Source organism: Brassica napus, chromosome C3 (assembly GCF_020379485.1).
Source record: "Brassica napus cultivar Da-Ae chromosome C3, Da-Ae, whole genome shotgun sequence".
In the NCBI taxonomy this organism is placed as follows: Eukaryota; Viridiplantae; Streptophyta; class Magnoliopsida; order Brassicales; family Brassicaceae; genus Brassica; species Brassica napus.
Window position 1 is genome coordinate 27,627,643 of NC_063446.1, and position 19,309 is coordinate 27,646,951.

The window sequence follows — 19,309 nt, forward strand, 5'->3', positions numbered from 1 at the left end:
AAACTGATTTAATGTCTTTTTATTAAAAATAACGAAACTAATAATCACATCCCGCGCAAGGCGTGGGTTATTACCTAGTTTTTATGTATTTTTATTGTTTTATTTTAAAAATATAATCTTATTTGGAAATTTAATTTTGTTTCTTTTTTTAAAAGATATCAAATATCAAATACTCAAACACTATTGGTTGGTGAATCTAGAGGTTCACCCTAGGGGGTGAACCCAAGAATTTCTCATACATTATACCTCTTCAGGGCCGGCCCTGGACTAAAGCAGGTAAAGCCCTTGCTTTAGGCGTCAAAATTATGTTATATATTTTAGGGGCAGCAATTTTGTTTAAAATGACAATGGTGTAGTGGTTAGTGCTATATCTTGTGTCATGGAGGTGGTGGCTTTGATTCTAATCTCTTTCATTTTTATAGGCTATGTATTTTATTGATGGGTATAAAATTTTTGGGCTTTAGGCACCACATGGTGCCGGACCGGGCCTGTACCTCCTCAACTAAACCAAAGCTCATATTAAACCATTTCACTAAAAATATTTCCTATAAAATAAACATTTGATAATTTACAAACATATAAAATAATGATATATTTTCTAATTCCTACCAGGACATAAATTAGCAAATATAACTTATTGTAAAATCCAAACAATCGCATATCATATTCCTACTATACCACAGATTATCAACAACAGTAAACACACACACACAAAGCAAATTAGATTGGGGTTTCTCCGGCTTGTTTCGGTGGGGATCCTAGCTTGGTGTCTCGATCTGGGTCACAGTGACTTTGGGTTCTCTGGTTTTAGCTGTTCTAGGGTGTCTTGGCGCAAGCCAGTATCTCAGTTTGTTCCGGAGGGTCTCTTTACCTCGGAGATGCGTCCAGTGTAAGGTTACTACTGTGTGGTGGTACCTTGTCTATGGATCTTGCGCTTGAAGGTCTCGGAGATCTCGTTGGAGAAGTCGTCTATGGCTGTTTCCGTTCGATTCCTCCATCCTTCCTTACTGCTCCTTGTCTCTATCGGGTTTTGTTGGCCAGTCATCTCAGCATCAAAAGGTGTCTTCTTTGTCTGAGAGTTTTAGCTCTGTGTCTCAATGTCTTTGGCTCCGATTGTCACCAGAGCTTTATCTATGCAAGCTCAAGGCTTCTGTTCTTTGGTTCTCGACGGCAGCGAATGGCGAGCGTGCTTGGTGGGTCGAGGTGGTCTACGGCTTCTAGGTACTTGTCGGTTACTCCATTTGTGGGGTGTGGCATATCCCAGTACCAGCTATGGTCCCTTGATCTTGTTGGTAGTGTTCCCCTTTGTCCTTAAGCAGGTATTGAGCTAATTTGGTCATCGGGGTGGTTGCTTTCTCGAACCCTTGTTTTTTCTCGGCGATTGTGGCTCCTCAACGGCTCCCAATCATCATGTTCTTTTTAAATAAACCTCGGCTTGTCTGTGCGGGAGCACTTAATAATAGATGCAGTTGTCTGTCTGTGAAGGTCGCAAGCTAGGAGGTACTCGCAAGCTGTTCTTGACAAATCCGATCTTTAAGAACTGTTCATCGGGCAAGCCAATTTCTTCCGGGCTCAGTTCTCGTTATCACTGCGGGTTTGATTTTGCGGCAAGTGTGTGTTCCGACTTGGTTGTATCCTTTGCTTATTAGCTGTTGAGTTTGTAGTCAGTCCCTGTATAGTTATGCATGAGTCTCTATTTAGTTTTATTTTTGTTGTTCTGTTTCTTGTGTCTTCTGTATTTCTTCCCAGATCAAACTGGTATTCTCTCTCCTGTATCTATATTCTCTCTCGACCTTTCATCTCATCTGCGACTGAATCTTACTCTCCGGCGTACGGACGTCACGTCAGAGTGCGTGTCGGAGCCGGAGGGGTCTCTTCTCCTCTGTCTAGTCTTCCTCTTTGCTCTAGGCCGTCTATGCTCTCCCTCTCCCGATATGCTTGCTCTTCTAGGTTCGAGCTTGCGTCGCCGGTGGAAGCTTCAGTCGCGAGGAGCCGATACAAGGTAGGGGTAGCTCTTTCTCCGGAATTGCGGTGAGGGTCCGGCGAAGTAGAGCGATCTAGAGCCGGCTTTTGGGTTTATGGAGAGATTCACTTTTCCCTTTTATGAATCTCTCGGGTTCTCTGTCGTCGAGGGGTGGTAGCAAAGGGTCTTGTCACGGTGGCTTCGGCGGTGGTCTGCAGCTGCGGGTCTGTTGCTGGTGCTCGTGCTTTTTCGGTTATGGTGGTGTTTGCTTAGGATTTCTTCGGGTCTGAGAGATTCCGATGCTTGGCTTGCCCTAACCAAGAGTTCTCTCAGGTTCTTTGAGGGCTTAGGAGACGAGGGTTGAAGGCGGATGTGATCGTGGTGAAAGTGTCCGGTCTGATTTCTTCGTGCGTGTGTTTTCCGGTTCACCTCGAGTGGTCGTCTATGGCCATGAGAGGTCTTCTTGTTGCCTCGCAACTCTTTCGGAGCTCCTGCTCCTGGCTTCCTTTTTTGTTCTTCTCCGAGAGTAGGTGACGGCTTCACTCGACGAGTTCAAGTCTCTCGCTCATCATCGTCATATCACACCCCGTGGCTCAGGGGTTGATAGTTCTTGATCAAGAAATTGGTCCTTTTGTTCTCAAAGGCCTTGGTTGCTTAGGCGGTTCTCGGGGGTCATTCGCAGCCTCGGAGTCAGCATCCAGTCGAAGCTCACATCCCGGCGCCGTGGTGATTTGTCTTGTTCCTTCTACGGTGGTGAGGCTGGCGTTTCTTGCACAGGTTTAGAGACTGCTTTTCAGGAAGTGGCGGTGGAGGCAACTCATCTTTGTACAGGTTTCGTAGATGGCGGAAGCGAGTGCTTGCTCGTTTTGGGATGCGGTCAAAGTGTCGGTGGCGCTTTATTCGAGCTGGCCTTGGTGGCATTCGCAAGGCATTGGTAAGTATCTGATCTCTCCCCTTCAGTCGTCTTGCGCTTCGTAGACAGAGGAAGTTATGAGCTTGTGGAGATCATCGGGAACTAGCTACTCCGGAAACGTCAAGGGAACTCCCGGCATCCGCGGAAACACGGAGAACCTCACTTTCCCGAGAGTCATGTTGATGGTTGAGAATGACTACCGATATCGAAGGATTTCAAAAAACATCCTAGCGGAATGTGCCGGGTTTAGTGGGTGGGTGAAGCTAGGTTTGTAATAGTCAGATTTCGATAATTTTGTTCAAAACAAGCTTGTAACCGTATCTGATTCCCGATCTTTCGGGCAGATTTTATATATTAATATATTATAAAAAAAATTAAAAAAAAGGAAAATTGGTAATGAATTTTAACATTTTACCAAAAAAAAAAAAAAACTTAGATTGGAAAACTCACTAGCAATAGTAGTGGCATTTTTTTGTAACTGTAGTTAAAGTCGAGGGTCATTTTGTTGAATCTGAAAAGATCAAGGGGATATGACCGAAGAGTTCGTCGATAGTTAGTTTGGTAATGAAATACCGAAAATACCCTCGGATGACCAGTTTCTGCTATTAAACCTTGGCAAAACCCTTGATTTAACTAATAGCTTTTATCTCTTTCTTCCACCATTTTCCTTAGGGTTTCCCATGGCGACGCACACCATTTCTCGCTCCTTCCTTCGCCGTCCGGCGAAATCTCTCTCCTCTCTGTTCGCTCGATCCTTCGCCTCGTCATCTGCTCCCCTCGCCAAAACTCCGGCGTCCTCTCTCTCCGCGCTCCGATCCCGTCCCCTCGTGGCCGCCTTGTCCTCCGTCGCTCGCGGTGGATTTGTGTCTTTCAAAGGTCTTTCGACGCAGGCGACTTCGTCTTCTCTGAACGATCCGAATCCCAATTGGTCGAATAGGCCTCCCAAGGAGACGATCTTGCTCGATGGGTGTGATTTCGAGCATTGGCTTGTGGTTGTGGAGCCGCCTGAGGGAGATCTCACGAGGGATGAGATTATTGATGGGTATATCAAAACCCTAGCTCAGATCGTCGGAAGGTAAACCATTGATTCTTCTTGGAGATTTAGGGTTTTGAGCGAATTGATAAAGGAATCGTTTTTTTTTTATGTGTTTCAGTGAAGAAGAAGCGAGGATGAAGATATACTCTGTTTCCACTAGGTGTTATTTTGCTTTCGGAGCTCTTGTGTCTGAAGATCTTTCTCACAAGCTCAAAGGTAGAGAGAGTTGCATTCTTGAGGTTTTAGTTTTCGCTATTTTTGTGTTTAGAGCTGCGTTCTAATTGAATTTTTGTAACTCTGTAGAGTTGCCAAAGGTGCGGTGGGTTCTTCCTGATTCTTACCTTGATGTGAGGAACAAAGACTATGGAGGTAAGCCTTACTGTGTGTTCTGTATCACAAACTGAGAATCAAGAGAGTTGCTTTGCTATTCCTTTTTACTTTCTTGTTTTGAATTGTTGACAAGGGGAAGCATCTGTTGTTAGTCTTCACTCTAATTGGTTACTTGCTTCATGCCCTTGTATTAGACTGTCACATTGGACGACTTCTATTTGTTTGTTAGTTTACATTTCTGCAAGTAGGTTTGAAGTCCTGTTGGTTGGTGTTGCTTTGTTGAATGCTTTAATCTTTATCTTGTCAGAGAAGTAAATTGTTGTTTTTAAAAAAAAAATTGGATTTCAGGGGAACCTTTCATTGATGGGAAGGCTGTTCCTTATGATCCCAAGTACCATGAGGAATGGATAAGGAACAATGCAAGAGCAAATGAAAGAAACAGGCGTAATGATCGTCCTCGCAACTTCGATAGAAGCAGAAACTTTGAGAGGAGAAGAGAGAACATGTCAGGTGGCCCTCCTCCCCAACGTACTCCCATGGGAGGCCCTCCTCCTCCACCTCACATGGGTGGCGCTGCACCTCCTCCACCTCACATGGGGCAGAACTACGGGGGACCACCATCATTGCAGAACAACATGGGAGGACAAAGGCCTCCGCCAAACTATGGAGGAGCACCACCACAGAACAACATGGCAGGACAGCGGCCACCTGCAAACTATGGAGGAGCACCACCACCAAACTATGGAGGAGGACCACCACCTAACTACGGAGGAGCGCCACCACAGAACAACATGGGAGGAGCACCACCGCCACCTAACTATGGAGGTGCAGTACCACCGCAGAACAGCATGGGAGGAGGTCCACCAAACGCAGGATGGTCAGGTAACAACAACAACTACCAGCAGCAGAGTGGTGGAATGCAGCAGCCACAGTACCAGAACAACTATCCACCAAACCGGGATGGCAGCGGGAACCCTTACCAGGGTTGAACCAGTCGTGGGTTTTCTTTTTAACCGTGCATTCTAGATGATGTATAGGTCATCTGAGGAAGGGAAGGAGAGTGCAATAGCAAAACTTTAAAACTCCTTTTTGTCGTTTATCAGCCTGATATCATGTGAGAGAGAATAGCCTTGAGTGGCATGGTTAGAACGTTTGTTTATTTTTTCTAGTTTATATCCCAAATCGATCTTAAGAGTTTCTTAAGTGGTTCACATGTAGGCCATGTGCTGTTGGTTCATCCTCGTCTGATTGTGCTCTCCTAAATAAAAGTATGAATTTAGTATATCTTTCATAGTTGATTGTTATGCGTGTTTGTCTGGCTCCTCTTGGGTCGAGTTAGTCTAACTCACGCTTCTCCAAACGTGTGTTTCTGGCTGCCTGTGGAGCTACATGAATGCTCAAAAAGGATATAGTGTCAACATATTACGACATGACCAATACATGCTCTGCAGAGCGATCGTCTTGTTTGAGCCTATGTGAAATAACTGAAAGTGGAGGTTCCCTCGCTTTCTGCAATTCAAGTGATTATTGATGCTCAATTTGACCCTCTCGTTGTGTGGCTACGTTAATAAACCAGTCACATTGCCTCAGGTGTTAACCAAATCAAAATTATTAGCTACCCAAAGACTGAATTTGAACGAGAACAGAGCGACTGATATGTACTACTACGGTGCGTTAGGCCCAAATCTATAAATCTCACCCCAAAAATCTAAATTGATAAGTTCATCCTTGCTTCCCTCTTATTATTATTTTTCTCTATCTTTTCTGTTTATTTTACTTTTTTTTTTTGTGTTCGAGTTATGATGAAGAAGCTAAAGCTAAATGGGTTTTTGCCAACCAATGATACTGTTCTAACGCTATGTAGGCTAATATGACCTGCCTTGGAGATCTATCTTAACGTATACTACTATCTGCCTTGCAGTATTGATTTATTTACAAACAGATGAAGAAAGTGTACTTGTTATTGGATCACGAGCTCTGTCTTTATGATTTTTCATTTTCATTACTTTGATGAAAAATTAAATGTTTAAAGAAGTGAGAGCGAAAGGACATTATGTCCCTTCTCAATGTCTCACCCTTTCTTTTTCTTCTCCTTATTGTACACAGGTAATCTTTAAGTGGAAGAAAATTTCTTAGTAAATAACTTTTGTACAATTTAAGAATTAAAGAAACATATCTATAGGTTAATTTATTTTTCCATTAAAGATATATTCAGTGTGTTGTAACATTTTTTTCTTGAACCATATAATCAGTGGTGTTGGTGTCTAGGACGAACTAATATATTTGAAGTAATTAATATTGGAGGATAATCACAACAAGAAGGGAATAAGAGCAGTAGTAAATAAGTATAGACCCTTTGAAAGTGACAAATAATATCTCGAGCAAAACAAAATAATTATTCTGATAGCGAATTGACGAAAGTGTGTTAATTCAAAGCCAAAAAAAAAAAAAAATAGATGTAAATAAAAATTTATGTTTTTGACAATAAAGTACACATGAAGACAAATGATTTTTATTAGAACTGATCCGAATGGTACTATCATCCACAACATCCGACAAGACGCACGTATTTGCCAGTCGAGGGTAAACCGTAATTTCGTTTGTAATCAAACGGTAAAGTAGGTGAAGTGTTAATTTTCAGTGGAGTCATTTGTCATCTGTCGCCACGTCAGCATTATTCAGTCCTACGTGCCAATCCGACGTCACGTGTTTCTTTTTTTTCTCTATCTTTATTTTCCTCTCACACCAAAGCTATAAGTTTGAAGCTTAATTTAGTTCATTTTAGCTCATTTTAGTTCAATAGTTTGAAAAATATTGCTTAATGTTCTTACATCAGAAGATTTATATTTCAAATTCTCTATTTAAAATTTCGATTTCTATCCTAGAAAAAAACGATATTAACAATTATGTCAATTAATAGAGTAATAACTTACATGGAATTTAGGATTTTCAGAGATTTTCATGAACTGTTTATTTTTAATATAGCTACACGTAAATCCTCATGATAGTTATAAAGTTGTATATTTACGTAATATATTTTAAAATTTTAAAATAATTTAATAAATCAGCATAAAACACTATAAATTGTTTGTTTTTACAGTTATGTTCATGTTCACTTTTTAAACAGTTTAAACAAATATAATTTGGGCCCTATAATTTGACTATTTATTTAAATTGTTACAATTTAACCCTAGTTCCCGCAAAAAAACGAGTCAAAAATGTAAATAAGTTTTAAATATACCAAAGTACTGACTTCTAACGTGTTTAAAAACTCTGTATTTACACTCCAAGACACATTATGTCTCTGCAATTACGCAATATAACACATTTTGCTTTTGGCACATTTTTTCTCTGTGCTTTATCTTTTTTACCCTCTTAAGTAAACTAACTAACTCAAATCCCTGTCTCTTCTCTTCTCGATACTTTCTTTATTTTAAATAAACAAAAGACTTCTTCTCTCTCTTATTCCGAATCTCAAAATCATTTTCCCAAATCCATGAATTTTAATCTCACTGATTTCTCTTTCACCTCTCGTTTCATTTGATTTCAAAACCGACCATGATGCCGCTCCAGATGATGTATGCGCCGCCTCCTTACTGTCCTTATCACCACTATAATTATTTGTATCATCATCACCAATCTCGTGGTGGCAAACATAAAAACGCTGAGAACGTTGAGAACTGGATCGATTATTTTGCTTAAGTGGATGGATGATAGTTACCTTAATTGTTTCTTTTCTTTCGTTGGAGAAGTAAGTATGTGCTTCACTCTTACTTTTCCTCTTTTTTAAAAAAGCTTGTGTGTTTCCTTGTTTATGTACAAAGTCTTCTTATTTTGTGGATTAAATTTATATTTGTTCCTTGATGGTTTTGTTCATTGTTTGGCCGCTGTAATCACTTTTGAGTTTTGAAACAAATTGTGTAAAATAACTTAATTTATTGAGAAAATAATTTGAATGTTATATGGACAAAAACATCAAAATGGAAAAACACAAAAACCGCATTCAAGATGTACGACGAAATGCTCTATAAAAATATGCATGTCCATAAAACGGTGTCCACACAATCCTATATGATATATAGAAATATGTATGTCCACAAAATAGTGTCCACAAAACCTCGTCCACAAGAACTCGTTCACATGGACATCAAAATTTATTATAAATTTACAAAAATATATACATTATGGATATCAAAATGTAGAAGAGAAAAAGTTATAACTTATTTTATACATTAATATAGATTTCATGCATTATAATTTGTAATAATGAACAAAAAAATATGTTGGGAAATACAAAACCATTATTTAACAAAAAACATTTAATTTTAAGATATATTTCAATCTTTAGATTTTTTTTTGTTTTAGATGTCATCTAGTGGCTTAAAATTAAACTCAATCATCTAAAAGAATTAACTAAAGTAAATATTGGTCCTCACAATATAGACAACATTTTAAAATAAAAGAATGCATTCATCCTCTAGTTTCCCTTAACCAAGCGTGAGGGGTACTGCTGTAAAACCACGTACGATGGAAAAGGACAATGTGTCCCTCAAGTGTCTTTATCATATCAAAAAAGTGAACAATGTGCCTGAGAAGGTAATACACTCTTTATATTTACCGACGAGTCATTGACAGACCAAAAGAGAGCCGTACATTTCCGCTAAGCCTATTCGTCTGTGCATGTTACTAGCTTATTTTAATAATATAGCTTTTAAATTATCGATAATGTTGCTTAATGAAGGTTATCATGGTTTGACAATCCTTGTTTCGCCTAAAGACTGCTCATCGAGTTCTGTTCAAAATCAGGTACCTGAAAACATACGCTCTATTATTCTGATGCGGCCTGGAATAACTCTTTTTGTGCAGGAGTTTTGGGCTGGACATGCTCAGACACAAATGGGGTAACAATATTCGGTGGATCAGCTGCTCCCACACCGATGGCCTCTGTCCTCGTTGCTGAAGCGCTGTCTTTAAAAGTGGCTATGGAAGCTGATGTGTCCTCTGGAGCTCAAGACTTGGTCTGTTGCTCAGATTAGAAAAGTCTGATAAATTTGATCACAATAAACACTTATGTGATTACTATGCAGGGAATCCTCCATGACATAGGCGTGTTGAGTAGATAATTTGCTTCTATCTCTTTTAAATATGTACCTCGTAGATGTAATGAGACGGCTGATCGCTAGCTAAGGAAGCTCTGTATGTGTTTGAACACTCTTCCTTAGAGTCTGTAAACGATGAAACCGCTTTTTAAGATTAGAAATGAATTTCGTCAAAAAAAAAAATTAGAAATGAAAGAACGGATGGTTTGACCAAAAAAAAAGAAGGTTATCATGGTATCTTATAAAATGATCTTCGACTGATGTACACGAAAAAAACAGTTTACTGTTACTCAGTTGATGTCTCGACATGCTTTTAAGTGTGATAATAATAATCTGTCATTGACTTTGTCACGATCCGTTTTTGACGATATGATTGCATCATTTGTATATCTGCACAAAATCCACAGTAGAATTAACAGGGATCAATTCATTACATTTAAAAAAAAATTGTCGACTCATTACATATATTTTCAGGGTTCAGGTATATATATTTTATATAAGAAAATTACATTATAAATTAAATAAAGTCTTGAACATGTACACATGGAGGAATATGCCGATCGAGGACATGACTATAATTATTGACTTAGAGTGAGACCATGATTCTATTGGAAGGAAGGACTCGCAAGTTTGTAAATTAAGATTGAAACTGTCTATGTTTGCGTGAGGTAATATTCCGTAAGCACATCTACTTTGCTTTGTATCGCATTCTGCCAGAGCCGTGTGCCTATGTGTTTACAAAAGAGGCAACTGCCTCAGCCCCTCTTCGTATGGTTAATTTGGGGCTCCATTATTCAATCTATTGGTCTGAAAATATTTTTATGTCTACTTTTATTAATATTTTTCAACAAATTTAATTATATCATCTTTTTCCGGTCTAAATTTTAAATATAGTTCTAGCTTTTGAATATTCACTTATTTACTGTTTTCTGTATATGTTTTATTTTTCGTCATACTTTTATTACATACTCTTCTTATTTGTTTGGTATTATAAAGTTGGATACTTTTATAACTTTGCAATTACGGTTTTAGTTTTTTTTATTAGCATTGGTGTGATTTTTTGGATCATCATTCTTTGAATACATGTAAACAATCTTAATAAATATTTTTCATAAACTATTTTCATATTTATGTTTATTATGTTCAGAACGAGAAGAAAAAAAAATTTAAGGCTCCAATTTTTAGAATTGCTTTAGGCCCCATATAGTCTAGGCACGGCACTGCATTCCGCCTCTCCTTCGCATTTGATTAATGGTTAGGCATCCTCTTGTATCTGTGATAACATTTGATTAATTGGTTGGACACTTGACTAAAGATACGTTTATTCTCTGTTAGGTTGTTTGATGTTATATTTGAATTGATCTTAGACGTCTATCGAACATCCAACTAATAATGTAAACTAATAAACAAAAGATAGTGGTCAATTAATTTATCAAAATATCAAACTAAATCTTATCAATAATCATATATAGAAACGTAGATTGATATTTATGTGAAAATGGATCAATACATACTACTTGCCTAGGTTGCCATCTTCGGATGGGTTTGCGGATCAGCTTGCCCCGATCCGCTGCAGATCGAATCATTTTTTATTCAAAAATCCGATCCGCATAACCCACACAAAAAAAAATCTTATACCAGCGGATAGCCCATTGGATCCACAGATAATATTAATTATATTAAAAATAATTATTTTAATTATATATTAATTATTATTATTATTTTAGAATATAATATTTATATATTTATAATTAAATTTTTTTTTTTAAGAAGTTAGAGTTAGCAGATACCACAACTTATATTTGGCTTACTCACACCCATCCTGCTTAAAATAGTCTTAAATCGCATCCGAAATTCAAAATTTAAATCTACCCTACGCCCGTTCCACGGCGGATCAAACAGGGTGGAATCCGCGGGCTTCGCTTAAAATTCCCAGCTCTAGCCATATTTATGCCAGGAATTTTTTTAACGAGGCTGAGGCATACCTTCTGCTACTGAATTATGTAAAATATTTTATGGCGTTATTGAATAATTCATTTCAGTTAGTACCTATATTGACGTTATTGTGCATAATAGTTAAAATTTCACAGAAACTCCTATAATAAAATAATGATTATACTTATTCTATTTTGTTATGCTGCGATTTGTGACTGTAATTTCAAGTTGGAAAGCTACTTTCGTTTAATTAATTTCATAAGCAACCGTGGGATGACATATATTATTAACCTTTTCTCTATAAAATAAGTACCTAACTAATATCATATATATTATTTGTTTTTTATCAATTATTTAATGTGTTCGTATTAGGTTTCTCAATCAACCGATTATATAATGCTAAATACTGTCACTTTCAGAATTATTATCCCGTTAAAGTAGGTGTGTTTGATAGTACACATTGTTTATGTATATACAGATGCAATAGTTAAAACCTACAAATTTTGCTGTATAATATATTTGTTTCCAACTATACAATAGTATAATTTAAGAATTTGATATGATAAGATGCGTCAAGCTTTTACTTTTGCTTTTAAAATATAACTTATTGGTGTTACAAAAAAAAATATAACTTTTTGAAAACCTTGGAAACTATGTTAGATTTCCGTACGTGTGTGTTATAAAAATGTGTGAACAATAATAAGGTTTTTCTGTTATTTGTTATTAACCATTTGGATATATTTTTGTGTTAAATACTACTATTCTAACCACAATATATTACATATGTGAATTAGTTATGCGAGTTGTGTAGTCAGTTGGTTGGGATTGAAGAAGCATTATGGAGTCCCACCAATTATTTTCCAACTTGTAAAATTCTCTAAAGATTTGAAGCATCTCCGTTGAAGCTTAAATTGTCTTTTACTCTCTTTTATTAATTAATCTATTTCGTACCTCATTCTCATAAGTAATAATACAAAATTTCTATATGAATTTGGTGTTATATGCATGATATGGTTAAAACAATTATTCGCACAAGTCAAGTTGGAAATAAATATTGGATTGTTTTGTATACTTTTCTAGTTTTAAGCGAAGCAATAAGAATTTATAGAATATAAGACAATATTAAATAAAAAGCTCAAACATGAAAATTGTTATTCCAAGCATATAGATTAAGTATGAAGGGCGTTATTAGTTGTGCTATATTAGTAGTATATTGTATCCTTGTGTGTCAAGTTCGACTTTCCGAATAAAATCTGCTTTAGTTAACTATTGAGATTCTTGCAACAAAAGGTGAAGAAGTGGAGCATCAACAAGAGCTTTATATATATTTCCACAATATGGGTCAACCCTTAAAGAGAAACGGAGATGCACGAAAGCTTGAATTGAACCTTGACCCAGCCAACACCATATGTTTTTAGGGTACTTATTCATTTGTTAAACCTCCGAACTGGAAAATAAAGTTATTCTTTCCAGTAATTTCAACTCTAATAATCAAATATACGACTATGATGCCCTCATAATATACAGTTTTGCATTTTGTTTCTCCTTTTTAATTTTATTTGGTATTATGAAATGGATATGATATGTTTTATATATTATGTTGTAAATAAGACAAATCTTTGATAGTTTATAGTTTGTGTGTGAATTGTAAATAAAAATGGTATGTTCTCTGATTTTAAAATGAATATTATTTTAGCATCTCATATATTTTAAAGTAAAATAAAATGATATAAAAATAAATTAAAGTTGATTAAATAAAAATGATATGTTCTCTTTTTAAGTTTACAATTTATTATTATTAAATAATAAAATACGTATTTAAAAAAAAAAGGGAATAGATGATTTATCTTAACTAAAAATCAGAAGAAGAAATTAATAAATTTTGGGAAATAATTAAACTTTGATTACACCCAAAAAAAGCAATCAAAATGGAAAAAAAAGGAAAAAAAAAGAAAATTGAATGTCAGAAGAGAGGAGAAGAGATGAGATGAGAGAGAGATGTTGAATGAGAGCAAAAACACTATCATCTTACCAGTTGCGTCATCATCAAACCACAACACACTCTCCTCTCTTATTTTTACTTCTCCATCCTTTCACCATCTCTTTATATTTTCCCGAGAAATAAATCGAAAAAGCTTTCTCTAGGTATTTTTCTTGATTTGTCTATTACACATCTCTCTCTCTCTTTTTTTCTTTTGAGGAAATCTATTACACATCTCTCCCCTCTCTTGCATCGCTTGCTCTCATCTGTTTGGTCTCCTTCTTACTTTTTCTAGTAAAGTACAGAGAGAGATTCAGACATGGGTTAGTCTGCTGTTTTTTCTGATAATTAAATCCTCTTCTTATTTAACTTTAGCTATCTCTTTTTTTTTTTTTAGGGTTAGGGTTTTGAGGTAAGAGAGAGAGAGAGAGGCAAGTATGCGCGAGTTACATCCTTTTTGAGTGACCCTGGATTCTCCACCGCCTAACGACCGCCGTCGCCGCCGCCGCCTCGACGAAGAAGACGACGCCGAGCTACCTCAATATGCTCCTCAACCAATGGCAGAAGAAGACGAAGCTCACCGCTTCCTCCACCCTCCAGCACCGCCGTCATCTTCTTCAATGAGACGCCGCGCTACGTCGGAGGCAGCGAACGGCGGCTGCGGCGAGATAGTCGAGGTGCAAGGAGGTCACATTGTGCGGTCCACGGGAAGGAAAGACCGGCACAGCAAAGTCTGCACGGCGAAAGGACCACGTGACCGGCGCGTGAGGCTATCGGCTCACACGGCTATTCAGTTCTACGATGTCCAAGACCGGCTTGGCTTCGACCGGCCGAGCAAAGCCGTTGACTGGCTTATCAAAAAGGCGAAGACTTCCATCGACGAGCTCGCTCAGCTTCCGCCGTGGGATCCGGCGGATGCGATCCGCAACGCCGCCGCGAACGCTAAACCGAGAAGAACCGCCGCGAAAGCTCGAGTTTCTCCATCTCCTCCGCCGCAGCAGCTTCAGTTCAGCGGTGGAACGGCCGTGGGATTCGCCGGAGCAACGGGGCGCCGGAGTAATGATAACGAGTCGAGCTTTCTTCCGCCGTCGATGGACTCAGATTCGATTGCTGACACTATAAAGTCGTTTTTCCCGGTGGTTGGCTCCACGGCGGAGGCTCCGCCGCATCAGCTTATGCACAACTACCATCATCATCATCCGCCGGATTTGCTTTCAAGAACCAATAGTCAAAACCAAGATCTCCGTCTCTCGCTGCAACCGTTCCCGGATGGTCCACCGTCGCTTCTCCACCACCACCACCACCACTCCGTAGCCGAGCCTGTTCTGTTCTACGGACAGAGCAACCCGCTAGGGTATGACGCATCGACGGGTGGTTGGGAGCAACAGTCAATTCAGAGACTGGTGGCTTGGAACAGCGGCGGAGCTAACGATACAGGAAACGGAGGAGGAGGAGGGTTTCTCTTTGCTCCTCCTCCTAATCATCCTTCAACGACGTCGTTTCAGCCAGTACTTGGCCAAAGCCAGCTTTATTCTCAGAGGGGTCCCCTTCAGTCCAGTTACAGTCCCATGATCCGTGCTTGGTTTGATCCTACTCACCACCATCATCAATCCATCTCCAGTGACGATCTCAACCACCACCACCATATGCCTCCGCCAATTGCTTCAGGTGAATTCTCTTCCGGTTTTCGCGTACCAGCACGGTTTCAGGGTCAAGAAGAGGAGCAGCACGACGGTCTAAACAACAAACCGTCTTCTGCTTCTCGCCATTGATAACAATCCAAACCAACATCCTCTGATTCCAGGTTTATCTTAAATTCTGTCCTTTTTACATTAAGTTCAGTAATTTGTTCAGTTCTTGTCCGGTTAACTCTTTATACCATTTTGCAGGGCTTGCCAAGCTTCTATTAACATTGAAAGCTTGGCTTAGATTGTTCTGAACAGGGAAGACGTTCTCTCGGTTTGTGTAATTCAATGGCTTGAAAAAGGCAAGGAAAGGATGAAGCACCATTTCAGGTTCTTCCAATATCCTGACCTTGCCAATTGTAATTTTCTTCTTTTTTTTACCAGTTAGACAGTGTTCTGTAGCTCAGTTATGGTTAGATTTTGATTCTAATGCTCCTTCTTGATGTGTTGTGTCTGAAAACCTTTTTGTTGTGTGTTGTATCATTATCATCCTCTTGTTACTGCATTAGCAAGATACTTGAGAAATTGCAGTTCCTTCTTCTTGTTGTGTGTAACTCCATCCATGGATATGCTTTAATAAAGTCTTGTACTTTCTCTTTCTTTTCATATGGGTTTTGCTGTTTTCTCAGCTAAGGAACTGTTAAAAAAAAATTACCTTAGACAGGTGAATGCTCTTTCAAGCTAAATAAATCAGTATTGTTAAACATGTGAGCCTGGGATGATTGTTATATATATCTCACTCAGTCCTTTTGGCCCCAATGATAAAAAGTTAGTCATTTTCCATGAACAGTAAGATTTGAATTGGTGCTTTATCTGGAACATCAGGGAGATTTAGCCAGTTCCCTTAAATTAGAAGTGAAAACTTTCCTCACAAGAGTAAAAAAAAAAGAGATTTGTTTTCTGTCTGATGTCATTAATAGTTCCCTCTTACCTACTTTAGTGGTAGGAGAAGATCCACCAAACTTGAATGTGATGTTGTCTTCTTTAATGAGTAAAAGAATGGGGACATGAGATAGGTATAGAAAGCCACCCATGTTTGTCTAAATGCAGTAAGTTGATCTAAATTACTCAATCTTCTCTATCATTCATCCTTTTTTTTGTGAACAACATCTCTATCATTCATACTTATTAGACAAATAATTCTTGGGTTAAATGTTTATTGTACAATTCGTTTAACAGAGGAGAATTATTAGCATATTTAAATATACCATTTAAAAGAAAAGCAAACACCTTTTCATGTGATGCAATGAAGACATCACCAGCCATACCAAATGAGAGGTGTTGAGATATCATAAAGTACATCCTACCAAAAGATATAAAGGCCGAATCTTTATGTTAAGGTCTCATGACTGAAAAAGTTTATTCCCTCTTCTTCCTTTTTTTTTTCTCGTTTGTCAACTGATAATATTATCAATAAGTTTGTTCTATAAGGCAGTTAGATGTGTTTCAAAAAAAAAAGGCAGTTAGATAGATATAGTACTACACAGTCTATCTGTTATGACCAAGTAAAACGTTTCTCACTAAACCTCAAAATATCTAATGGGTTTGAGAGGGATGTTAAGGAAGAAGATAAAGATGGAACCAAAACTGTAAAAGAGCTGTCACTTTAAGCTGGTCCCCCCTCTCTATGTTCTCTTGTAAGATCTCAATGCCTTCTTTTTTTCTTGAAAAGATCTACCGATAAAAGTCGCAGCTTTTTTAACCTCTTCACTCACTTTTCCACATAAATAATTGAAAATATAATAATTTGAAAGAAGTAAAGATGCACATTGACAACACAAAAGGTGATCACTTTTCTTCTAGGAGATCTCTATGACAACTTCTAGATTAGGGATCCAATGTAATAAGAACTTCACAACAAACTGAATAAATGTGTAACTCAAAACTGTGTCTCAACAACATGTGAAGCATGAAACAAAACATACAAAAACATGTGCAATCACATCAATCTATTTTGATATGAAGTAACAACACATCGTCTAATGTTAGACAACATATATGAACATAATAACATTGAAACGTTTGAATGTTCTTTTAACAAATTAAAGAATGTTTTTTTGAATTTGGAAAAAAAAAAAGAAGCAAAAACTCAATCTATGAAACCGGTTCTTCTGAAAACAGCGTTCCTCACCTGCCTGAGATCTCTCCCTTTAAGTGTTCTCCCCGCTCCTTCAAGAACCGAGCAAGACAGCAACGAAGACTTCGCCAGAGACCGAGCTACAATCTCGTGCGGTGGAAGCCTTTCGCCTTCATCTTCCTCCTCCTCATCCACCACCGCATCAGTCAGCTTGAACTCCTTCTTGTGACGACTCCTCATCGCCAACGGCACTTGAAGAGGAGCTGACTGAGGATACCTCCCTCCACCACCTGTGAAGGGAACCCTCTCTTGAGGCGGTTTAGGAGCTGAGGGGATGATTCGAGCGGAAGACGAAGAGGACGTGGAGGAAGCTGTGGAGGAGACGGAAGTGGAGAGAGCAGCTGCAGGCTTGTGGTGGAAGACATGGTTTAAGTAACTGTTCCCAGAAGGCTCGGGAAGAGCTGCGAGGATGCCAGAAGCTTCCACGTTTTTTAAACCGCTTTTGGTTCTTTGAAGCTGGCGGGCAGGTGGATGCTGAGCAGGAGAAGAGGACGGAGAGTGTTTAGGCGCGTGAGATATGTCTATTGAGAAGATGTCGTCTTCGTTCAGCTCACCATCTGCTGAAGCTGGAGCAGGAGCAGACGATGAAGGGATATCGATTCGTGCGGTTTTGTTCATTTTTGTTTTAACTTCTTGAGATCTGACAAATCAGATTAAACAAAAAGATTAGATTTTTATGTTTTTTCTGGGTACAAAGAAAGAAGGTTCCTTTTACAATCAAACATTCAAAGCGAGTTGCTTGGAGAAACCGTGGCGGTCACGTAAACAAGAAAGCTAGGTTATTTTCTATAGAAACCTTTGAACCGTATGAAATTGCAGCAAACGCCGAAGATGGATAGATTAATTTAAGCAATTATTATTCAAGAAGGGAGATCAAGAACCAAAAAGGAGGATTGAGATATTACCTTAACTGTGGGAAGGAGAACAGAAACGGCAGCGAATTAGATGCACGGCCAGCTAGCGATCTGAATCTTTAGGTACAGCGAGAGAGATGGCAGAAGGGGAGAGAGAGATGGCAGACAAGAAGACCTGAGATTCCTAGAATTTGGCATCGGTATAGTAATCGTCGCCGTACCATGATGTTGAAGAAGCCCAGTACTCCAGCAAGCCCAATATAGAGCCCAAATAGACTAATTTATAAGCAAATAAAACTTGTAGCAAAGTGTGTATGCAAAATCACCAATTTTATAGGAAAAATAAAAGGATCCTCGGCTGCATTAGAGATAGCTTAAAGAAGACTTAAAAGGGATCTTCGGTATAGTATAAATAAAACTATCATGGATCTTCTTAAGACGGATCAATGTAGGACAATTGTGCAAGTATGACTCAATGTGTAATATATGATTAGATTTGCAAGTAATTTCATCATAATTTTTGTAATTTGTAGTAAAATAATTACTTGTTAAAAATGTAAGAAATATACTGTTTATTTATTTATTTCATAACCCTAATCAAAATCATCAGGAACCAGTTTTTTTGTTTTTTTGGGGGGGGGAATTTTGCAGCTTCTTTGCTGTTTGGCAAAACTGGTTTAGTATCTGGTTTAATCGGTTTAGTTACTCAACAGGGAGCTGCTACTCTCCCTAGGTCGAGCGGATATCCCCCTTTCTTTGCATCTCCATCCCCAGTTAAGTTAAAGGAAGCTTGACCTAGATAATGTGAAGCATTAGCTCTCCACTGCAAAACACAAAGTTACTTGAGCCACAAGTTATCTAACATACAAAACCAATTAGGCGCTGTTCGTTTCACCATCTGTCATCTCTATCCAGATGATCTATTTGTATGATCTATTCAGATGATCCATTCAGATTTTTGGGACTGTTTGTTTGTCCATCCAAGTGGTTCATCGAGATGAATCATCTAAATGAATTTTATGTTTGTTTCTTTATTTTCATTTCCATCTAAATGAGTTTAGTAAAAAAATTACCAAAATACTCTTGTCTTGATTTAATCATATGTTAAAATTTACTACAATAATAACTTCTAATAAACCAAAAAAAATTGATAAACATGTATTTGAAAAAAAAAATTAGAGTTTCAAACTAAAAGAGTATTAATAATAAACCGACTATAAATTCGGTTTTGGCGGAAAACGAAAATTTTCAACTATGACGGAAAATGAGATTTTTCAGTTATGACGGAAAACGAGATTTTTAGATTTTGACGGAAAACAAGATTTTCGATTTTGGCGGGAAAACGAGATTTTTTTGTTTTGACGAGAAAATGCATT

At 38.1% G+C, this 19,309-nt stretch overlaps 3 protein-coding genes across 5 annotated transcripts; 2 read left to right on the forward strand and 1 right to left on the reverse strand.

The window, feature by feature from the left end:
• The first annotated feature begins 3,441 nt into the window (after positions 1-3,441).
• LOC106389194 (multiple organellar RNA editing factor 8, chloroplastic/mitochondrial) lies at positions 3,442-5,526 on the forward strand. Its single transcript, XM_013829398.2, has 4 exons — positions 3,442-3,951; positions 4,031-4,128; positions 4,216-4,281; positions 4,591-5,526. Exons 1-4 carry the CDS (start codon positions 3,557-3,559, stop codon positions 5,229-5,231), a joined length of 1,200 nt encoding a protein of 399 aa, XP_013684852.1. The 5' UTR covers positions 3,442-3,556; the 3' UTR covers positions 5,232-5,526.
• A 7,690-nt stretch (positions 5,527-13,216) lies between these two features.
• On the forward strand, positions 13,217-15,542 carry LOC106389193 (transcription factor TCP4-like). 3 transcript variants are annotated; one of them, XM_013829397.3, is made up of 3 exons: positions 13,217-13,421; positions 13,655-15,061; positions 15,147-15,542. In XM_013829397.3, the coding sequence occupies exon 2, from the start codon at positions 13,815-13,817 to the stop codon at positions 15,027-15,029; it is 1,215 nt and encodes a 404-aa protein (XP_013684851.2). In that variant the 5' UTR covers positions 13,217-13,421; positions 13,655-13,814; the 3' UTR covers positions 15,030-15,061; positions 15,147-15,542. The 3 variants fall into 3 exon arrangements, with proteins under 3 accessions (XP_013684851.2, XP_022555253.2, XP_013684850.2); XM_013829396.3 differs by having other exon boundaries at positions 13,321-13,580; XM_022699532.2 differs by having other exon boundaries at positions 13,235-15,061.
• A 1,244-nt stretch (positions 15,543-16,786) lies between these two features.
• On the reverse strand, positions 16,787-18,240 carry LOC106385806. The gene is made up of 2 exons (XM_013825707.3): positions 17,985-18,240; positions 16,787-17,719 (listed from the first exon to the last, which is right to left on the reverse strand). The coding sequence occupies exon 2, from the start codon at positions 17,695-17,697 to the stop codon at positions 17,032-17,034; it is 666 nt and encodes a 221-aa protein (XP_013681161.2). The 5' UTR covers positions 17,698-17,719; positions 17,985-18,240; the 3' UTR covers positions 16,787-17,031.
• Positions 18,241-19,309: the final 1,069 nt, after the last annotated feature.

Excerpts from the sequence above, each read along its gene's own strand:
- LOC106389194 (XM_013829398.2), top strand. The coding sequence starts at position 3,557 with ATGGCGACGCACACCATTTCTCGCTCCTTCCTTCGCCGTCCGGCGAAA. Across the intron at positions 4,129-4,215 it reads TCTTTCTCACAAGCTCAAAG|AGTTGCCAAAGGTGCGGTGG; the intron begins GTAGAGAGAGTT and ends GTAACTCTGTAG. Across the intron at positions 4,282-4,590 it reads GAGGAACAAAGACTATGGAG|GGGAACCTTTCATTGATGGG; the intron begins GTAAGCCTTACT and ends ATTGGATTTCAG.
- LOC106389193 (XM_013829397.3), top strand. The coding sequence starts at position 13,815 with ATGGCAGAAGAAGACGAAGCTCACCGCTTCCTCCACCCTCCAGCACCG.
- LOC106385806 (XM_013825707.3), bottom strand. The coding sequence starts at position 17,697 with ATGAACAAAACCGCACGAATCGATATCCCTTCATCGTCTGCTCCTGCT.